The sequence below is a fragment of the Moschus berezovskii genome, chromosome 21, assembly GCF_049115385.1.
Source record: "Moschus berezovskii isolate FMDL1 chromosome 21, NW_MosBer_1.0, whole genome shotgun sequence".
In the NCBI taxonomy this organism is placed as follows: domain Eukaryota; kingdom Metazoa; phylum Chordata; class Mammalia; order Artiodactyla; family Moschidae; genus Moschus; species Moschus berezovskii.
The window spans coordinates 35,517,927-35,538,752 of NC_142480.1; the positions used below are offsets into that span (position 1 = coordinate 35,517,927).

The 20,826-nt window shown below is 42.1% G+C and overlaps 1 protein-coding gene across 2 annotated transcripts in view; it reads left to right on the top strand.

The window, feature by feature from the left end:
- PML (PML nuclear body scaffold) overlaps window positions 1-20,826 on the top strand; it is a 57,061-nt gene that overhangs the window by 1,223 nt on the left and 35,012 nt on the right. For both annotated transcript variants that reach the window (XM_055418170.2, XM_055418171.2), the window contains exon 2: window positions 1,223-1,689. In XM_055418170.2, coding sequence (XP_055274145.2) covers window positions 1,223-1,689 — 467 coding nt within the window. The remainder of the gene's footprint in view (window positions 1-1,222; window positions 1,690-20,826) is intronic.

Genomic DNA, 20,826 nt, shown 5'->3' on the forward strand with positions numbered 1-20,826 from the left:
TGGCAACCCACTCCAGTACTCTTGCCTGGAAACTCCTATGGACCAAGGAGCCTGGTAGGCTGCAGTCCATGGGGTCGCTAAGGGTCGGCCACGACTGAGCGACTTCACTTTCACTTTTCACTTTCATGCACTGGAGAAGGAAATGGCAACCCACTCCAGTGTTCTTGCCTGGAGAATCCCAGGGATGGGGGAGCCTGGTGGGCTGCCGTATATTAGGTCGCACAGAGTCGGACACGACTGAAGTGACTTAGCAGCAGCAGCAGATATTTTATATAAGTGAAATGCTACAGTATTTGTCTCTGTGTTTGGCTGGTTTTACTTAACATGATGTCTTCAAGGTATTTTCATGTTGTAGCATGTATCAGAATGTCCTTTCTAAGGCTAAATAATATTCCATTGCATGTATATACTACATTTGGTTTATCGTTTCATCTGTTGATGGACACGAGTTGTTTCCACCTTTTGGCTACTGTGAGTAATGCTGTGTACAGAATAATGGATGTACAAGCATCTGGATCCTTGTTTTCTGTGCTTTTGGGTATATAGCTAGGTGCAGAATTGCTGGATCCTATGGTAGTCCTATGTTTAAGTTTTTGAGGAACCATCAAAGTGCAGTAAGCATTTTGTGTGAGGTTATTATATGACACATGTTTAATCAATCTCCTTTTTTAAAGTCCCTTGAAGGCAGGGGTTTGTCCTGGAATCAGAGGTCCCCAAGTTCCAGGCCACGGACTGGCACTTGTCCAGGCCTATTAGGAACCGGGCTTACAGTGGCAAGCAGCTAGCAAGAGAGCAAAACTTCATCTGTATTTACAGCCACTCTCATCGCTTGCACTACCGAATTATCACAGTGGAAACAGAAATAAAGTGCACAATAAATGTAATGAATTTAAATTATCCCTACATTGCCCCACGCGTAGAAAAACTGTCTTTCAGGAAATGGTAACCTGGTCCCCAAAGGGCTGGGGACTGCTGCTATACATCCGTGTATCTTAGGACCTGGTACTGTGTCTTATGAGAAGTGGATGCTCAGTAAATCATGGAGTGAGTGTGGAAAGGCCTAAGTCAGTGGAGGACTGGGATGCTGATAAGCCTGGGTTTTTGTGTTATCCAATGACAGCCTGGTATGAAACAGAAAGTGCCACTCTCAGTGTGAAGCCACAGGGTGGGTGTCTGGCTGGGTGGGGACTCCTGGGACTTACCTCCCTCTCTGATTCTTCAGCAAGCCACGGAGGAAGAGTTCCAGTTCTTGCGCTGCCAGGGCTGCCGGGCTGAAGCTAAGTGCCCCAAGCTGCTGCCTTGTCTGCACACGCTGTGCTCAGGATGCCTGGAGGAGTCCGGCACGCAGTGCCCCGTCTGCCGGGCTCCCTGGCCCTCAGGTGCCGGTACGCAGGCCCTGGACAACGTCTTCTTCGAGAGCCTGCAGCGGCGGCTGTCGGTGTACCAGCAGATCGCACGCGAGCAGGCGTTTTGCACCCGCTGCAAAGAGCCGGCCCACTACTGGTGTTTCGAGTGCGAGCAGCTCATCTGTGCCAAGTGCTTCGAGGCACACCAGTGGTTCCTCAAGCACGAGGCCCGGCCGCTGGCGGAGCTCCGCAGCCAGTCGGTGCGGGAGTTTCTGGACGGCACCCGCAAGTCCAACAACATCTTCTGCTCCAACCCCAACCACCGCAGCCCTATGCTGACCAGGTGAGCAGGCCGGCTGAGGGCGGGGTGGTACATCTAAGAGCCAGGTAGAGGGTGCAGGAAGCAGAGATAAGAGCCGCATAGCTGGGGCGTGGGTCAAGGAGCATCTGAGGTCTTGCAACTCACAATGTGGTCCACACACCAGCAGCATCAGTAGTGATGACCACAATTTACGCTCTCCCGTGCGAATGAATGGATAGTAATAGTTCCCAGGTTCCCCTCACAAGAAAATAGTGCTGCAGAATCATCTTTTCTCCCATATCCAGTCATTTCTTCAGGATAAATTTTTTAAAATACCGTGACTCGGTGAAGGGATATGAAAGTTTTACATTTCTATACATGTTACCAAACTGCCCTTTAAAAACTCTTAAAGAGTGGAATTTTCCATAAGCACTGCCACTCAGTCTCCCTATAGCTAGATTGTAGAATGAAATGTGGGTAGTTAGTTCCTGGTTCAAAAGCACTCCCGAGCTTCCTGGGAGGATCTGTATGAAGAAAATCAAGTCCCATTTTAATTATTTTTACCAAGCAGCACAGGAATTTAAATTCACATTTTTTTAGACAGATAAAATACATTAATACGGTTCAAAAAATTGCTAACAAAATTTACAGAGAGAACGAAGTCTCCATTCCATTTTGTCCCACATCTGCCCATCCCTTCTCCCTCCCCAATCCAAAGTTAATCATTGTTACCAGCTTTAAAGGGCTTCCCTTGTGGCTCAGCTGGTAAAGAATCTGCCTGCAATGTGGGAAACCTGGGTCCCTAGATTGGGAAGATCCCCTGGAGAAGGGAAAGGCTACCCACTCCAATATTCTGGCCTAGAGAATTCCATGGACTACATAGTCCATGGGGTCACAAAGAATCAGTCATGACTGAGCGACTTTCACTTTCACCAGCTTTAAAAGTTTCCAGAGTTTGTGAATATACGCACAGATATAAGTATATAGTCTTATAGGACTTATTTTTCCCTTTTTTAGCAAAAAGATAGCATACCTGTGTGAACTTTTAATGCTCTCCTCTCATCCACCTACAATAGATAGCTGTATAAGATTCTTGGGGATCAGCTTACAAAGTGAAGGTATTCCTTGCCCATAAGGGGCACACTCAGATAGAGAGAGCTCCATTCCTACTAAACTATAACTTGCTTGCTTCCTGCTAGGAGGTTTACCACCTGTACTACCAGATTCCACAGGACTGATATTATTGTTTGGGTTTGGATTTCTTTATTTATTATTGAAGTTGTCCAGTGGCTTTCATTTGAAAAGTTTATTGGTTATTGAGCTTTTTCATTTGTGAATTGCTTACTGAGGTCCTTTGCTTATTTGTTTACTCTTAGGAATTACTCTTTAATTATAAGAGCTTTTTATAGTGCAGACATTTTTCCTGTGTTGACCTTTGTCATTCATTTAATATGAGGTGTTGTGTTCAAGTTGTTAGTTCTGTATAGTCTAATCCATCAATCTCTTCCTTTATGGTATCTGGCTTTGGTCATCCTAGGAAAGATTTTGCCTATGCCAATATTGAAAATATTTACTTATACTCTATTTTAATAGTTTATTTTTATTGTTAACTCTTTAATTCCCATGGAACTTATCTTTGTGTGTGGTGTAAGATAGGACCACTCGCTTCTCATTTCTCTCCAGATAGAAAGCCAGTTCTCTCAACAACTTTCATTGAATAATCCACTCTTTTTGTTTGATTTTTCCCATTTTTTTAAATTGAAGCATAGTTGATGTACAATATTCTATAAGTGACAGGTATACAGGATAGTGATTCACAATTTTAAAGATTGTACTTCACTTACAGTTATTATCAAACATTGGCTATATGCCCCATGTTGTACAATATACCCCTCTGCTGCTAAGTCACTTCAGTCGTGTCCGACTCTGTGTGACCCCATAGACGGAAGCCCACCAGGCTCCCCCATCCCTGGGATTCTCCAGGCAAGAACACTGGACCCCTCTAGTTTATGAATAATCTGCTCTTGGCTTTGATCGGAAATGCCCTTTTAATCTTGTACTGCATGTCCATGTAGTCATGAATATGTTTGTAAATCTCTGTTCTGCACCAACAGAGTACAGAACACAACTCCTATGCTAATCCTTACTGCTATAAGGGATTCAGTAGCTTTATATTTGGTAAGGTGAATTCCCACTCTTCAGAAATAATTTTGCTTTTACAATTTGTGCAGCTTCTTTTGCTCTTACACTTCAGGCAGCTTCAGAATTCACATGTTCTTTGGGATTTTGACTGAGATGGAATTAAATTTTGGACGAGTTGACCTCATCTCTGGTTGCATCTTTTGGGTTTGAAAGAGAATTCCATGGACTGCATAGTCCATGGGGTCACAAAGAGTCAGTTATGACTGAGTGACTTTCACTTTCACCAGCTTTAAAAGTTTCCAGAGTTTATGAATATACACACAGATATAAGTATATAGTCTTATAGGACTTATTTTCCCCTTTTTTAGCAAAAAGATAGCATACCTGTGTGAACTTTAATGCTTTCACAAATATCTTGAACTTTTAAATTATAGTTAAATTTACAATATGTAGTGAAGGTCCCTGGTGGCTCAGCAGTAAAGAACCTGCCTGCAGTGCAGGAGACTCAGGAGACATGGGTTAGATCCCTGGGTCAGGAAAATCTCCTGGAAATGGCAACCCATTCCATTATTCTTGCCTGGAAGATCCCATGGGTGGGAAGAGTGTGGCAGGCTACAGTCCAAGAGGTTTCAAAGAGTTGGTCATGACTGAGCACACACTGCTTATGAGACAGTATGTAATAATATTATAAATGGGATTTTTCCATTATAGTTTTTAACTGATTATCGTTAACATTCACTAATATGTATGTGTATATAGATATTGGAGAAGAAAATGGTAACCCACTCCAGTATTCTTGCCTGGAAAACCCCAGAGAGGAACCTGACCGGCTGCAGTCCATGGGATCACAAAGAGTTGGACACAACTGAGTGACTAATACACACACACACACACACACACACACACTCTTGTAAGTTTTTCCATTGATTTTCTTTTAGATTTTCTAGGTAAATAATCATATCACCTAGAAATAATAAAAACTTTTTTCCTTCCAGTATTTATCCATATTACCTTTTTGTAGCTTTGTTTCACTGAATTGGCCAAAACTGCCAGGGCAACATTGTATAATGTGAAGTGGTTAGAAAAGGCAACTTTGCTTTGTACCTGTCTTTCATGAAAAAGTTTCTTATGTTTTCTTGTTCAGTATAATGTTTATTGTTAATTTCCTTCAGTTCAGTTCAGTTCAGTCGCTCAGTCGTGTCCGACTCTTTGCGACCCCATGAATCACAGCATGCCAGGCCTCCCTGTCCATCACCAACTCCCGGAGTTCACTCAAAGTCATGTCCATCGAGTCGGTGATGCCATCCAGCCACCTCATTCTCTGTCATCCCCGTCTCCTCCCACTCCCAATCCCTCCTAGCATCAGACTCTTTTCCAGTGAGTCAACTCGTCGCATGAGGTGGCCAAAGTATTGGAGTTTCAGCTTTAGCATCAGTACTTCCAATGAACACCCTTAGGTGACTTTTAAAAATCACATTAAGAAAGTTACCTTGAGATTCTAGTTTACTAAGAGTTTTGTTGTTGCTGTTGTCTTGTTTTAACTCAGGGATACGTGTTCTTTGGACTCTGAAGGTGTCCTTTCACTTTTTAGTATAATGAATGATATCACTAGGTTTCTTTATGTTAAACCATTGTTTTAATTCCCAGGAGGAAAAACTCTATTTGGTCATGACATACTATATTTTAATTTCTAGCTCGATTCCATTTAGTACTATTTTATCTAGGCTATTATCTATATTTATAAATGTGATCAATTTTATGCATATATATGATTTCCTTGTCAAGTTTTCGTATCCATTTGATACTAATCTCTTTCAATGAGTTTGTAAGCTTTTTTGAACATGATGATATATATAAATTGCTTAGCATAGTGCCTGGCACATATTAAATACTCAATAAATGTTAAAATACTCTTCTTATAATTTCTCTGTTGTAGAATGAAGGACATAAGCAATCCAAGCTTATAGAAGTTTCTTGAAAAGCTATCTGAGACAGGTGCCTTTTTTGCAGAGTAGATTTTTTTCCCTTTTTGGGGAGGGTCATGAATCAGATTTTCTGGAATGTTTTCTAATTCATTTTGAATTATCTTACAATTTAAATATCTCCTCTATACCTGTAATTGTGTCCCCTTTCTTGTTTCTAATGTTGTATGAAAGTTAAAGTGTTAGTCACGTCCGACTCTTTGCATTCCCATGGACTGTAGCCCACCAGACTCCTCTGTCCATGGGATTCTCTAGGCAAGAATACTGAAGTGGGTTGCCATTCCCTTCTCCAGGGTATCTTCCTGACCCAGGGATCAAACCCAAGTCTCCTGCACTGCAGGCAGGAGCCACCAGGGAAGCCTCCTAATGTTGTATTTTTGTGCTTATTTTAGTGATCTTTTCAAAGCACTAGCTTTTTTGGTCTTCTTATTGCTTGCTGATATTAATGTTTTCCTTTTTTCTAATTAATCATTTTATTTTTAGCATCGTTATTTTCTTTGTTGTACTCTTCTCTCATATTCATCTAACTGGACTGAACATCTAATTCATTTACTTGCTGTCCTCATTGTTTACTGCATTATTCTCTGAGTATAACATTGCCTGCCTCCCATAACTTTGAACAAGTAGTGTAATCACAGTCAATCATTTTTCAAATATCTCTAATTTCAGTCTTTTCTCTTTTTAAACATTTTCTCTTTGATAGAAGAGTTTGGGGGAGAACGTTGTCTAAAATTTTCAAGTGGCTTGTGTTGTTTGATTTAAATGATGTTAATTTCTAAAATATGGTCTACTAGTATTTAAGAGTTGTATCTGTGACTATGTTGAGGTTTTCTTTGGGCCTACCATATTCCTTTCACTAGCATATTCCTCCGATTTTTTTTAATGTGTATTCTTTGCAGAGATGTATCTATATCTCCTCTTTCTACTCTTGTTTAAATTTTTAACAAACATATTAGAACATATATGTGTATGCGTATCTCTCACCATCAAGAGTGAGTGTGTGTGTGTGTTGTTAGTTGCTCAGTTGTGTCTGATTCTTTGCGATGTTATGGACTGTAGACCCCCAGACTCCTCTGTCAATGGCATTCTCCAGGCAAGAATACTAAGTTGACATTCCCTTCTCCAGGGGATCTTCCCAAACCAGGGGTCGAAACCAGGTCTCCTACATTGCAAGCAGATTCTTTTCCTACTGAACCATCAAGAGTAGATTCAGTACAATTTAGTTCAGTCACTCAGTCATGTCTGACTCTTTGCAACCCCGTGAACCACAGCACGCCAGGCCTACCTGTCCATCACCATCTCCTGGAGTCTGCCCAAACCCATGTCCATCGAGTCGATGATGCCATCCAGCCATCTCATCCTCTGTCATCCCCTTCTCCTCCTGCCCTCAATCTTTCCCAGCCTCAGGGTCTTTTCCAATGAGTCAGCTCTTCGCATGAGGTGGCCAAAGTATTGGAGTTTCAGCTTCAACATCAGTCCTTCCAGTGAACACCCAGGACTGATCTCCTATAGGATGGACTGGTTGGATCTCTTTGCAGTCCAGGGGACTCTCAAGAGTCTTCTCCAACACCACAGTTCAAAAGCATCAATTCTTCAGCGTTCAACTTTCTTTATAGTCCAACTCTCACATCCATACATGACCACTGGAAAAACCATAGCCTTGACTAGACAGACCTTTACAAAGTGATGTTGACAAAGTAATATCTGTGCTTTTTAATATGCTATCTAGGTTGGTCATAACTTTCCTTCCAAGGAGTAAACGTCTTTTAATTTGATGGCTGCAATCACCATCTGCAGTGATTTTGGAGCCCAGAAAAATAAAGTCTGCCATTGTTTCCACTGTTTCCCCATCTATCTGCCACGAAGTGATGGGACTGGATGCCATGATCTTAGTTTTCTGAATATTGAGCTTTAAGCCAACTTTTTCAGTCTCCTCTGTCACTTTCATTAAGAGGCTTTTTAAGTTCTTTACTTTCTGCCATAAGGGTGGTGTCATCTGCATATCTGAGGTTATTGATATTTCTCCCGGCAATCTTGATTCCAGCTTGTGCTTCATCCAGCCCAGCGTTTCTCATGATGTACTCTGCATATAAGTTAAACAAGCAGGGTGACAGTATATAGCCTTGACGTACTCCTTTTCCCATTTGGAACCAGTCTGTAGTTCCATGTCCAGTTCTAACTGTTACTTCCTGACCTGCATAGAGGTTTCTCAAGAGGCAGGTCAGGTGGTCTGGTATTCCCATCTCTTTCAGAATTTTCCAGTTTATTGTGATCCACACAGTCAAATTACAACTGTTCTTCCAGACAGGATAAAACTTTTAGCATACTTTTTCTTCTCTCCTTCCATTCCCACATTCAGATATAGTTGGATTAACATGAAATTTTATCTCTAGGTTATTACCCAATTTTCTGTCTTTTGTATTCTGAGCATCATTTTTGGCAGTTAATTGTCACATTATAACCCACTTGTTATCTGTGATCTTAGATTCTAGTTGGTGTTGCTGCCCACAATATTTTTTTTTCTATAATATGCCTTCCTCTTTCTTCAATTATTTATTGTCATTCATTTCCCAGTTGACTGGAATACTTCAAGTAAATGTTTTGGTTGATTTTTGGAGCTTTCTTTCCAGAACCTTGAGTATCTTAACTTGCATGCTCTTTTGCTGTCACATTTATGTATGTATAATGTTTTTTGGTTGTGCCATGCAGCTTGTGGGATTTTAATTCCCTGACTAGAGACCAAACCCAGGCCCTAGGCAGTGAGACCATGGAGTCACATTTAAAGGAAAGTTTAGCTCTTTGTAAAATTCTGAGGTCACAATCACAATCTTTCATCTTGGAATATATAAACATTGCTTTGTAAATGTGTGGCCTTCAGTGTGGCAGGTGAGAAAATCAATTATTGTGTATTTTTCCTCTCTGGGTAATCTGTTTTTGTTTGCTAAGGATTATTAAAAAGATTTTTATTTTTCTGTGCTGGGTCTTTGTTGTTGCACGCAGCCTTTCTCTAGTTGCAAAGAGAGGGGCTACTCTCCATGCAGGGGTATCTCATCGCAGTGGTTTCTCCTTGAGCAGCACAGGCTCTAGGCATGCAGGCTTTAGTAATTTTGGCACACAGGCTTTGTTGCCCCCCCGAGGCATGAGGAATCTTCCCAGACCAGGAATCTAACCTGTGTCCCCTGCATTGGCAGGTGGATTCTTAACGACTTGACCACCAGGGAAGCCCCTGCTAATGACTTTTATGTAATTTTTCTTTATTCTTGAAAATGATTCTTCAAGCTATAGGTCTTTTCTTTTTTCAATAATCCTCTTTGACATTGTTGAACTGAAAATTCAAGTCTTTCTTCAGCTTGAAGAAATTGTCTTCTACTCTTTTATGTATTGATCTCTGTTCATTTGCTTATGTTTTTCTTTTTACAAGTTTTTATTGTGTGTGTGGCTTTTTTTAATTAATTTTTTATTGGAGTATAGTGAATTTATAATGTGATATTAGTTTCTGCTGTATAACAGTGAATCAGTTACACATACATATATATCCACTCTGTTTTAAATTCTTTTCACAAATAGGTCATTACAGAGTAGTGAATAGAGTTCTCTGTTCTAAACTGGAGGTTCTTATTGGTTATCTATTTTATATATAGTCGTGTGTTTATGTCAGTCCCAATCTCCCAGTTTATCCCTCACCTGTGTTCCCCCTGGTAACCATAAGTTTGTTTTTTACATCTGTACTTCTATTTCTCTTTTGTAAATAAGTTCATTTGTATCCTTTTTTTTTGGAATCCACATATGAGTGATGTCATATGATATTTGTGTTTCTCTGTCTGACTGAACGTCACTCGGTATGGCACTCTCTATGCTCAGTCATGTCCAGTCGTTACCCCATGGACTGTAGCCCACCAGGAATTCCGTTAATTCCGTTACTTTGCCTTTTTTCTTCCAGATTCTCATAGGTACTTGAATTGATTTTCTAATCCACCAGCTTTTTCTTTTTTCTTTTTTTTTTTGAGACTTCTTTCTACTATTTACTACTTATGTTGTTGTTGTTTTTTTTTTTTTTTTTTTTAGGTTTTTCCCCTAGCAATCATGTTTTTTTAAATTGCCAAATAAGGTCAGTGTTCTCAGGATGCTTTTTCTTGTCATCCTGTTCTTATTTTCTCAGTGTATATTCTTAAATCTCCCTGACAAACGTAGAAGTTTTGGGAGTTTTATGTTTCCTATATTACCCTTTCTTCAATGTAAGCCAGAAATCAGTTTGGTCCCCATTTTGCCTGCTAATTCTCTTTATAGACCCTGTGGTTCTGTGTTGTCTGCTCACATGTAAATGTGAACATCTAGATTGCACAGTTTTAGTAGCTGATAGGCAGCAGTTGTATGAACCACAGTTTGTGTCTCCCACCCTGCAATAAGGACAGGACCTCTGCCAGAGCCTCAGGATGGTGGTAGCTTATGGAGTGCTTCACCTTTAGAGTGGGGGTTGGCGTGGATTCCTCCCCTGGTACAATGGGCAAGGAGGTCCTTACGGAAAGAAGAGAGGATTCTTTTCCCTTGAGCATGGTAGATGGCTTCAAAAAGCTGACCATGTTACTTAAAAATCATACATACACAGTCACAGTTCACATCATTTCACATTTTACCAGCGATTATTAGAAAAGCTCAACTTGTTTCTTCTGCACAAAACCTCAGTGTCATATATAACCCACAACTTCCTTCAGCTTACAAGTCAATAATAAACCTTTCCATCCTTTGACGTTGAGCTCACTTATGGTTCACACTAGGAGGCAGCATCAGAAATGGCTTTAAATTTTTAAACCCAGCCTGGGAGGGTCCTCCCTGGGGCCCTTGGCATTTCGTCACTGTGCCTCTGGAGTCCATTGTTTCAGCCCACCTTCCTACCACATACCAGGCCCTCTGCTAGGTGCTAGGGTATAAATATAAACAGATACAGCCCTCGACCTCTGAGGTCACAGTCTGGTGAAGGAACCAGATCTGCAGTTAACAGTCAAGGCTGCAAAGGGCTTTGAGGAAGCCTGCTCACCTGGGTCACTGTGTCCCCATAGTTGCCCTTAGGACAGCGTGGAAAGACACTGACCTCTCCCTCATGTTTTCCCTTGCCAGAGGGCCACCGTCCCATGTGTGCTCAGTCAGTTATTTAAGGGCAGGAGGAAGAAGGAACACTGGGCAAGTGAGCTCGAGAAAGGCCACCTGCCCGGCCTGGATTGGCTGCTGGTCGGGGACTGCAGCTTCCAAGGGGGTGTCATACTTAGGCTGATAGGTAAGGAAGCAGAAAGGGAAGGGAGCATGTGCAAGCGGAGAGGCTCCAGCGTGTCTGCTGCATTTCAGGAACTCCAGGTAAAGGCTGTGCAGGTCGGCAGGGGCTAGAAGGGTGAGCTAGGCTCAAACATGGGGGAGAGGGCTTCCCTGGTGGCTCAGTGAATAAGAATCTGCCTGCCAGTGCTGGAGACATGGGTTCGATCCTGAAAGGTTGTTGCTGAACGAAAGACGCCAGGATTCTTGGCCTCCGGAGGAGAAGAATTCAATCCGGGACCAGAGACAAGGCTTGATCGCTCAGAGCTTTTGTATAATAAAGTTTTATTAAAGTATAAAGGAGATAGAGAAAGCTTCTGACATAGGCATCAGAAGAGGGCAGAAAGAGTGCCCCCCTGCTTGTCTTCAGCTGGATGTTATATAGTCACTGCTACTGCTACTGCTGCTAAGTCACTTCAGTCGTGTCCGTGTCCGACTCTGTGTGACCCCATAGATGGAAGCCCACCAGGCTCCCCCGTCCCTGGGATTCTCCAGGCAAGAACACTGGAGTGGGTTGCCATTTCCTTCTCCAATATAGTCACTGGCAGTCTGTTAATTAAAGAAAGGAATGTCTTAAAACTCAGAATGGCACCAGGCCCCTCATCCATAAGATGCATTTTGGGATAATCTTGGCAACGGACGATTCATCCTGGGCCATAAAACAATTGACTTGAATCTTGTAGAAGGGCAGATTACCATACAAATAGTTTCATTTACATAGGTTAGGGGAACAATATCTGAGTATAACATACTGGTTTGTCAAGTAGGTTCTAAGCCATTAGGTGAACCGACTTGAAGACAGAGTTTGGGGTAAATGCGTAGTACATTAACATAGCTTAAGACAAACATTTCCATAAGAAAATGCATTGGTTAACTCAAGGTTTGAGAATAGTTAACTTCAGGTGAAACCAGGTGTCATTATGGCTACACAGTATTTTAAGAGAAACCTTTTAAATTTGTATAGAGAAGAAAAAAAATAGCGCTAGTTTGTAAGAGAGATAAAAATGTCTGACACTTGCAGCCTATTTCCTCCATTTGGAGACTCCTGGCCTTCCTGCCTGTTACCCTCTCAATCCCTGATCTGGGAAAATCCCACGTACCTCAGAGCAACCAAGCCTGTGCACTGCAGCTCATAAACCTATGCTCCAGAGCTGGGGAACTCCATCTACTGAGCCCACGTGCCACAACTACTGAAGCCTATGCACCCTAGAGCCCGTGCTCCACAGCAGGAGAAGCCACCACAATGAGAAGCCCTCGCATCGCAACTAGAGAGTAGCCCTGGCTTGCCATAAATAGAGAAAAGCTCATGCAGGAACAAAGACTCGGCACAGTCAAAAATAAATAAATACAATTATTTAAAAAGAAAGAAAGAAAAAACATGGGGAAATTGGAAGAGTTATGACTCTCCTGTAATTTCCAGGACAAAGAAGGTTCTCAGTTTGCCCCATTTCCCTGCAGTTGGCTCTTATACTAGTGAATATCCTGGTGAACACAGTGTGAGTGGATCTGTGGGGCACTCTGGAAACTCCCTAGAGGAGGTAAGGCAGAGAGTGGGAGAGTGTTCGGATCTTCTCTCTGCACTCTGCTATTTGATTGAAGTGAGCAAGTTTAGGAGCAGGGAGAACAGGATTGGTTTTTTATTTTTGTTTGGCTACATGTTTATTTATATTTTTAAAATGAAAGTCACTCAATCGTGTCCAACTCTTTGCAACCCCATGGACTGTCGTCCATCAGGCTCCTCTGTCCATGGGATTCTCCAGGCAAGAATACTGGACTGGGTTGCCATTCCTCTTCCATAAAGGATTTGAGATGTACCAATTTATTGTTGGGTATATGACCCAACCTGCAACTGAAGCAAAGAATCTGGACCTGGGGAAAAAGGAGCTGCCTTAGGAGGCTGAGGCCCTGGTGCAGGTGGGGCCTGCAGGAATGCAGAGATGGCAGCATGAGGAGAATGCCAGGGTCTCACATGGCCATGGACAGCCTGACCTGGAGGTCAAGGTGGCTGCCAGCCTTATCATCACGTGTGCTCCGGAGTGCCTTGCATCTAAGGGTAATGTCGGTTTTGAACTGTCAGTGGAACTGAGACCCATGTTAGGGTGTCAGATCCCAAAGCTTGGCTGTATAGGGTAGGGAAATCAATCTAGGACCATTAAAATTTGTAGGCGGAAGAACTTTAGTTATAGTTGAGTGGGGAAAATGAAAGACCTATTAGCAGAGACATTGCCTACAAAGGTCTGTATGGTCGAAGCTATGGTTTTTCCAGTAGTCATGTACGGATGTGAGAGTTGGACCATAAAGAAGGCTGAGTGCCAAAGAATTGATGCTTTTGAACTGTGGTGTCGCAGAAGACTCTTGAGAGTCCCTTGGACTGCAAGGAGATCCAACCAGTCCATTCTAAAGGAGATCGGTCCTAGGTGTTCATTGGAAGGACTGATGTTGAAGCTGAAACTCCAGTGCTTTGGCCACCTGATACGAAAAGCTGACTCATTGGAAAAGGCCCTGTTGCTGGGAAAGATTGAAGGCGGGAGGAGAAGGGGATGACAGAGGATGAGATGGTTGGACGGCATCACCAACTCAATGGACATGAGTTTGAGTAAGCTCTAGGAGATGGCGAAGGACAAGGAAGCCTGGCATGCAGCAGTCCATGGGATCGCAGAGAGTTGGACATGACAGAGTGACTGAACAAACAAAAAGTAATCAAGTTTGAGAAGTATGATGAGATGATAAACTGGGAAAAGGGTTCCCAAGACCAGAAGTTGGGATGATTTGCAGCAGGTCCAGGGAGAGGCACTCTGGACAGCCCAGGGAAGGGTTCGGGGCAGAGGCAACATCATGCAGTGGCTGCAGAAAGCAGAGTGCGGGGGACAGGTATGAAACCAGCCTTGAGTGGAGCTCTTTGACTCTTTGGTACTGGGGCAGTGCTTTTCAAGTAGGAAACTTTGCCTTTTCCAGTATGGTCAGAGAATGGGCTCTTCTGGTTGGATCCGACCTCTTCTTTTTAAAATTAACTTCTGCTGGAGGATAGTTGCTATACAGTGGTGTGCTAGTTTTTCCTGTACACAAAGTAAATCAGCTGTACATATACATGTTCAGTCACTCAGTCGTGTCCAACACTTTATGACCCCGTGGACTGCAGGGCTGTTCTGTCCATGGGATTTTTCAGGCAGGAATACTGAAGTGAGTTGCCTCCTATGAATGTATCCCTCTTTTTTGGATTTCCTTCCCATTTAGGTCATCACATAGCTTTGAGTAGAGCTCCCTGTGCTGTACAATAGGTTATCATTAGTTATCTATTTTATACAAAGCAGTGTATATATGCCAATCGCAATCTCCCAATTCATCCCACCCTTTCTTCCCCCCTTGGTATCCATACTTCTGTTCTCTACATCTGTGTCTATTTCTGCTCTGCAAATAAGATTATCTATACCAACCTCAGATATGCAGATGACACCACCTTATGGCAGAAAGTGAAGAGGAACTCAAAGGCCTCTTGATGAAAGTGAAAGAGGAGAGTGAAAAGGTTGGCTTGAAGCTAAACATTCAGAAAACGAAGATCATGGCATCTGATCCCATCACTTCGTGGGAAATAGATGGGGAAACAGTGGAAACAGTGTCAGACTTTATTTTTTGGGCTCGAAAATCACTGCAGATGCTGATTGCAGCCATGCAATTAAAAGACACTTACTCCTTGGAAGGAAAGTTATGACCAGCCTAGATAGCATATTAAAAAGCAGAGACATTACTTTGCCAACCAAGGTCCGTCTAGACAAGGCTATGGTTTTTCCCGTGGTCATGTATGGGTGTGAGAGTTGGACTGTGAAGAAAGCTGATCGCCGAAGAATTGATGCTTTTGAACTGTGGTGCTAGAGAAGACTCTTGAGAGTCCCTTGGACTGCAAGGAGATCCAACCAGTCCATTCTAGAGGCGATCAATCCTGGGTGTTCATTGGAAGGACTGATGCTAAAGCAGAAACTCCAATACTTTGGCCACCCCATGTGACAAGTTGACTCACTGGAAAAGAGTCTGATGCTAGGAGGGATTGGGGGTAGGAGGAGACAGGGACGAGAGAGAATGAGATGGCTGGATGGCATCACCGACTCGATGGACATGAGTTTGAGTGAACTCTGGGAGTTGGTGATGGACAGGGAGGCCTGGCGTGCTGTGATTCATGGGGTTGCAAAGAGTCGGACATGACTGAGTGACTGAACTGAACTGAACTGAATACCATTTTTCTAGATTCCACATACAAGCGATGTTATATGATATTTGTTTATCTCTCTCTGACTTACTTCTTTCTGTATGACAGTTTCTAGGTCCATCCACAGCTCTGCAAATGGCATGTTTCATTCCTTTCTCTGGCTGAATAATATTCCACTGTGTACCTGTACCACATCTTCTTTATCCATACCTCTGTCAGTAGACATTCAGGTTGCTTCCATGTCTTGGCTATTATAAATAGTGCTGCATTGAGCACTGGGATGCATGTAGCTTTTTGAATTATGGTTTTCCTGAGTATATGCCCAGGAGTGGAATTGCTGGGTCATAGGATAGTTCTGTTCCACACCCTCCTATAAGATTATTGAGAAAGAAAGAATTGTTGCAAGAGGCCAGAACATTAATGGGAGCTCATTCCCAAGTAAGAGGTCTTATCCGAGTGAGGACCAGGACAGTACACAGGATTTCCTGACTGCAGACTCTGTCTGCACAGAGCCTGTCCTGGGGCTCCCAGCCTCCACATGCAGGCAGTCTTCAACTAACAACCAGACCCAGCTGCAAAAAAAGAGTTCTGCAAGTTGCTTGTTTAGAGCTGAGATTGTATCTTCCCTTAGAATTAAATTATTCAATGGAAGGTTGCTATTTAAGCAATGTTACGTTTAATTTTCCTTGACTTTGAAAAAAAAAAAAGATATTGAAGTAAAATTAGACTTGTTGTTCAGTCGCTAAGTCATGTCTGACTGCAGTGTGCCTGGCTCCTGTGTCCTCCACTGTCTCCCGTGTCCTCCACTGTCTCCCGAAGTTTGCTCAGATTCATGTCGGTGATATTATCTAACCATCTCATCCTCTGCTGCCCACTTCTCCTTTTGCCTTCAATCTTTCCCAGCCGCCACAGTCTTTTCCAGTGAGTCGGCTCTTTGCATCAGGAGGCCAAAGTGTTGGAGCTTCAACTTCAGCATCAGTCCTTCCAATGAGTATTCAGGGTTGATTTCCTTTAGGATTGACTGGTTTAATCTCCTTGCTGTCCAAGGGACTCTCCTGAGTCTTCTCCAGCATCACAGTTCAAAAGCATCAGTTCTTCAGCGTTCAGCCTTCTTTATGGTCCAGCTCTCATATCCATACATGACTACTGGAAAAACCATAGCTTTGACTATATGGACCTTTGTTGGTAAAGTAATGTCTCTGCTTTTTAATACACTGTCTAGGTTTGTCATAGCTTTTCTTCCAAGGAGCAAGCGTCTTAATTTCATGGCTGTAGTCACCATCTGCAGTGATTTTGGAACCCAAGAAAATAACGTTTCTCACTATTTCCCTTGTTTCCCCTCTATTTGCTGTGAAGTGATGGGGCTGGATGCCAGGATCTTCATTTTTTCAATGTTGAATTTTAAGCCAGCTTTTTCACACTCCTCATTCACCTTCATCAAGAGGCTCTTTAGTTACTCTTCACTTTCTGCCATAAGGGTGATGTCATCGGTATGTCTGAGGTTATTGATATTTCTCCCAACAACCTTAACTCCAGCTTGTGCTTCATTTAGCCCAGCATTTTGCATGATTACTCTGCATATAAGTGAAATAGGCAAGGTGACAACATACAGCCTTACTGTGCTCCTTTCCCAATTTTGAACCAGTCCATTGTTCCATGTCTGGTTCTAACTGTTGCTTCTTGACCTGCACACAGGTTTTGCTGGAGGCAGGTAAGGTGGTCTGGTATTCCCATCTCTTTAAGGATTTTCCACAGTTTGTTGTGATCTACAAAGTCAAAGGCTTTAGCGTAGTCAGTGAAGCAAAAGTAGATGTTTTTCTGGAATTCTTTATTTTTTTCTATGATCCAGAAGACACTGGCAGTTTGATCTCTGGTTCCTTTGCCTTTTCTAAATCCAGCTTGAACATCTGGAAGTAAGTTCATGTACTATTGAAGCCTGGCTTGGAGAATTTAGAGCATCACTTTGCTAATATGTGAAATGAGTGCAGTTGTGTGATAGTTTGAACATTCTGTGGCATTACCCTTCTTTGGGATTGGAATGAAAACTGATTTTTTCCAGTCTTGTGGCCACTGCTGAGTTTTCCATATTTGCTGGCATATTGAGCACAGCACTTCAACAGCATCATCTTTTAGGATTTGAAATAGCTCAACTAGAATTCTTTCACCTCCACTAGCTTTGTTTGTAGTGATGCTTCCTAAGGCCCACCTGGCTTTGCACTCCAGAATGTGTGGCTCTAGGTGAGTGATTACACCATCGTGGTTATCTGGGTCATTAAAATCTTTTTAGTATAGTTCTTCTGTGTATTCTTGCCACCTCTTCTTAATATCTTCTGCTTCTGTTAGGTCCATAGCATTTCATGTCTTTGCATGAAATGTTCCCTCTGTGTCTCTTAATTTTCTTGAAAAGATCCCTAGTCTTTCCCATTCTTTTGTTTTCATTGTTCATTTAGGAAGGCTTTCTTATCTCTCCTTGCTATTCTTTGGAACTCTGCATTCAGATGGGTATATCTTTCCTTTTCTCCTTTGCCGTTTACTTCTCCTCTTTTCTCAGCTATTTGTAAGGCCTCCTCAGACAGCCATTTAACCTTTTTTGCATTTCTTTTTCTTGGGGATGGTCTTGATCACTGACTCCTGTACAAGGCCACAAACCTCTGTCCATAGTTCTTCAGGCACACTATCTTTTAGATCTAATCCCTTGAATCTATTTGTCACATCCACTGTATAATCATAAGGGATCTGAGGTCATGCCTTAATGGCCTAATAGTTTTCCCTACTTTCTTCAATTTAAGTCTGAATTTTGCAATATTGAGTTCATGATCTGAGCCACAGTCAACTTCTAGTCTTGTTTTTCTGACTGTATAGAGCTTCTCCATCTTCGACTGCAAAGAATTTAATCAATCTGATTTCGGTATTGACCATCTGGTGATGTCCAGATGCCATTTCTTTAGAGCTTTATAGACTTTGCTGAATTATCATTCAGCATCAAATGTTCCAGGAGAGTCCTGAGGGCAGATTCATTTTCTTTTTCTGTCTTGATGCCTAAAGATACTTTTCATTCCTGAGATTTATTAATCTAACCAAGCTGTCTTAGTGTTGAGCATTTTGTATCAAATTGTTCTAGAACCTGACTTGCTCCTTTAGTCTAAAAGTTCTATTTCAGTGAAAATTTCTTATGTTACCCTCCTCCTCTTTCTTCCTCTTACTTATTTTCTTCTTGCTCTGTTACCTTTAGTAGTACAGTTTTTAATTTGTGATTTTATTGTTTTTCAGATTAATAATCTTAACAGTATTACTACAGCTTGGGGGAAGCGTGTATGTTTAATGAGTATTGAATGAATAGCAAAGATCAGAACCATAGTAGACCCTCAAAGCTACATAAAATCATTTTACTATCTTTTTTATAAAAGTACTTGTGGTGGTACTTTTGTTGCTAAATTTTGTCCGACTCTTTTCAGCCCCATGGACTGTAATCTGCTAGGCTCCTCCATCCATGGGATTTCCTAGGCAGGAATACTGGAATTGGTTGTATATGTTTAATGAGTACTGAATGAATGACAAAGATCAGAACCACAGTAGACACTCAAAACTACATAAAATCATTTTATACCCATTTTTATAAAAGTACTTGAGAATGTCAAAATTGTTTGTCACATAAGGAGTTACTACTTGTTTTCTGTGTCCCCAGATTCTATTTACATTTAATGATTAACTTTATAGTCATTGAATTGCGTAACAAATACCTGCTTTGGCATATTTTACAATTTGGATTTCTTCTGTCAAAGCTGTTAGAGTTGGAGAGGTATTTTGAGATTGGTACAACTAAATAGAAGAGCTGCCTCTTTATGTCATATGTTCCTTAACTAATAAAGTATTAAGTTACATATGTGCATGCACTGTCAGTTGTGTCCGAGTCTGCAACCCCGTGGACTGTAGTCTGCCAGGTTCCTCTATCCATAGGATTATCCTGGCAAGAATACTTGAGTGGGTTGCCATTTCCTACTCCAGGGGATCTTCCCGACCCAGGGATTGAGCCTGAGTCTCCTGCAGCTCCTACACTGGCAAGAGATGTCTTTACCCACTAGCACCACCTGGGAGGCCCCCATAAAATGAAAGTGAATGTCACTCAGTCATGTCTGACTCTTTGCGACCCCATGGACTCCATGGAATTTTCCAGGCCACAGTACTGGAGTGGGTAGACTTTCCCTTCTCCAGGGGATCTTCCCAACCCAGGGATCGAACCCAGGTGTCCTGCATTACAGACAAATTCTTTACCAGCTGAGCCACAAGTTATAGCTATCTGATCATCAAATAACATTTTTCTTATTCATGGCTTTAGTTAATTGACTGTTTCAGCTATTTCCATCTGTTTTGCCATTTTATTTATTGAAATTCAGTTCAGTTCAGTCGCTTAGTCATGTCCGACTCTTTGCGACCCCATGAACCACAACATGCCAGGGCTCCGTGTCCATCACCAACTCCTGGAGTTCACCCAAACTCATATGCATCGAGTTGGTGATGCCATCCAGCCGTCTCATCCTCTATCGTCCCCTTCTCCTCCTGCCCCCAATTCCTCCCAGCATCAGAGTCTTTTCCAATGAGTCAGCTCTTTGTATGAGGTGGCCAAAGTTTTGGAGTTTCAACCTCAGCATCAGTCCTTGCAATGAATACTCAGGACTGATCTCCTTTAGAATGGACTGGTTGGATCTCCTTGCAGTCCAAGGGACTTGCAAGAGTCTTCTCCAGCACCGTAGTTCAAAAGCATCAATTCTTTGGCGCTCCGCTTTCTTCACAGTCCAACTCTCACATCCATACATGACCACTGGAAAAACTATAGCCTTGACTAGACGGACTTTTGTTGGTAAAGTAATGTCTCTGCTTTTAATATGCTATCTAGGTTGGTCATAACTTTCCTTCCAAGGAGTAAGCGTCTTTTAATTTCATGGCTGCAATCAGCATCCGCAGTGATTTTGGAGCCCCCAAAAATAAAGTCTGACACTGTTTCCACTGTTTCCCCATCTATTTCCCACGAAGTGATGGGACCAGATGCCATGATCTTAGTTTTCTGAATGTTGAGCTTTAAGCCAACTTTTTCACTCTCCTCTGTCACTTTCATCAAGAGGCTTTTGAGTTCCTCTTCACTTACTGCCATAATGCTGGTGTCATCTGCATATCTGAGGTTATTGATATTTCTCCCGGCAGTCTTAAAATCCAGCTTGTGCTTCTTCCAGCCCAGCATTTCTCATGATATACTCTGCATATAAGTTAAATAAGCAGGGTGACAATATACAGCCTTGACGTACTCCTTTTCCTATTTGGAACCAGTCTGTTGTTCCATGTCCAGTTCTAACTGTTGCTTCCTGACCTACATACAGATTTCTCAAGAGGCAGGTCAGGTGGTCTGGTATTCCCATCTCTTTCAGTATTTTCCACAGTTTATTGTGATCCACAAAGACTTTGGCATAGTCAGTAAAGCAGAAATTAAAATAGCTTGATAATCACTATCTATGTGATAAACTTTGTCTTCTTGTCTTACAAGATTTATTAACATGT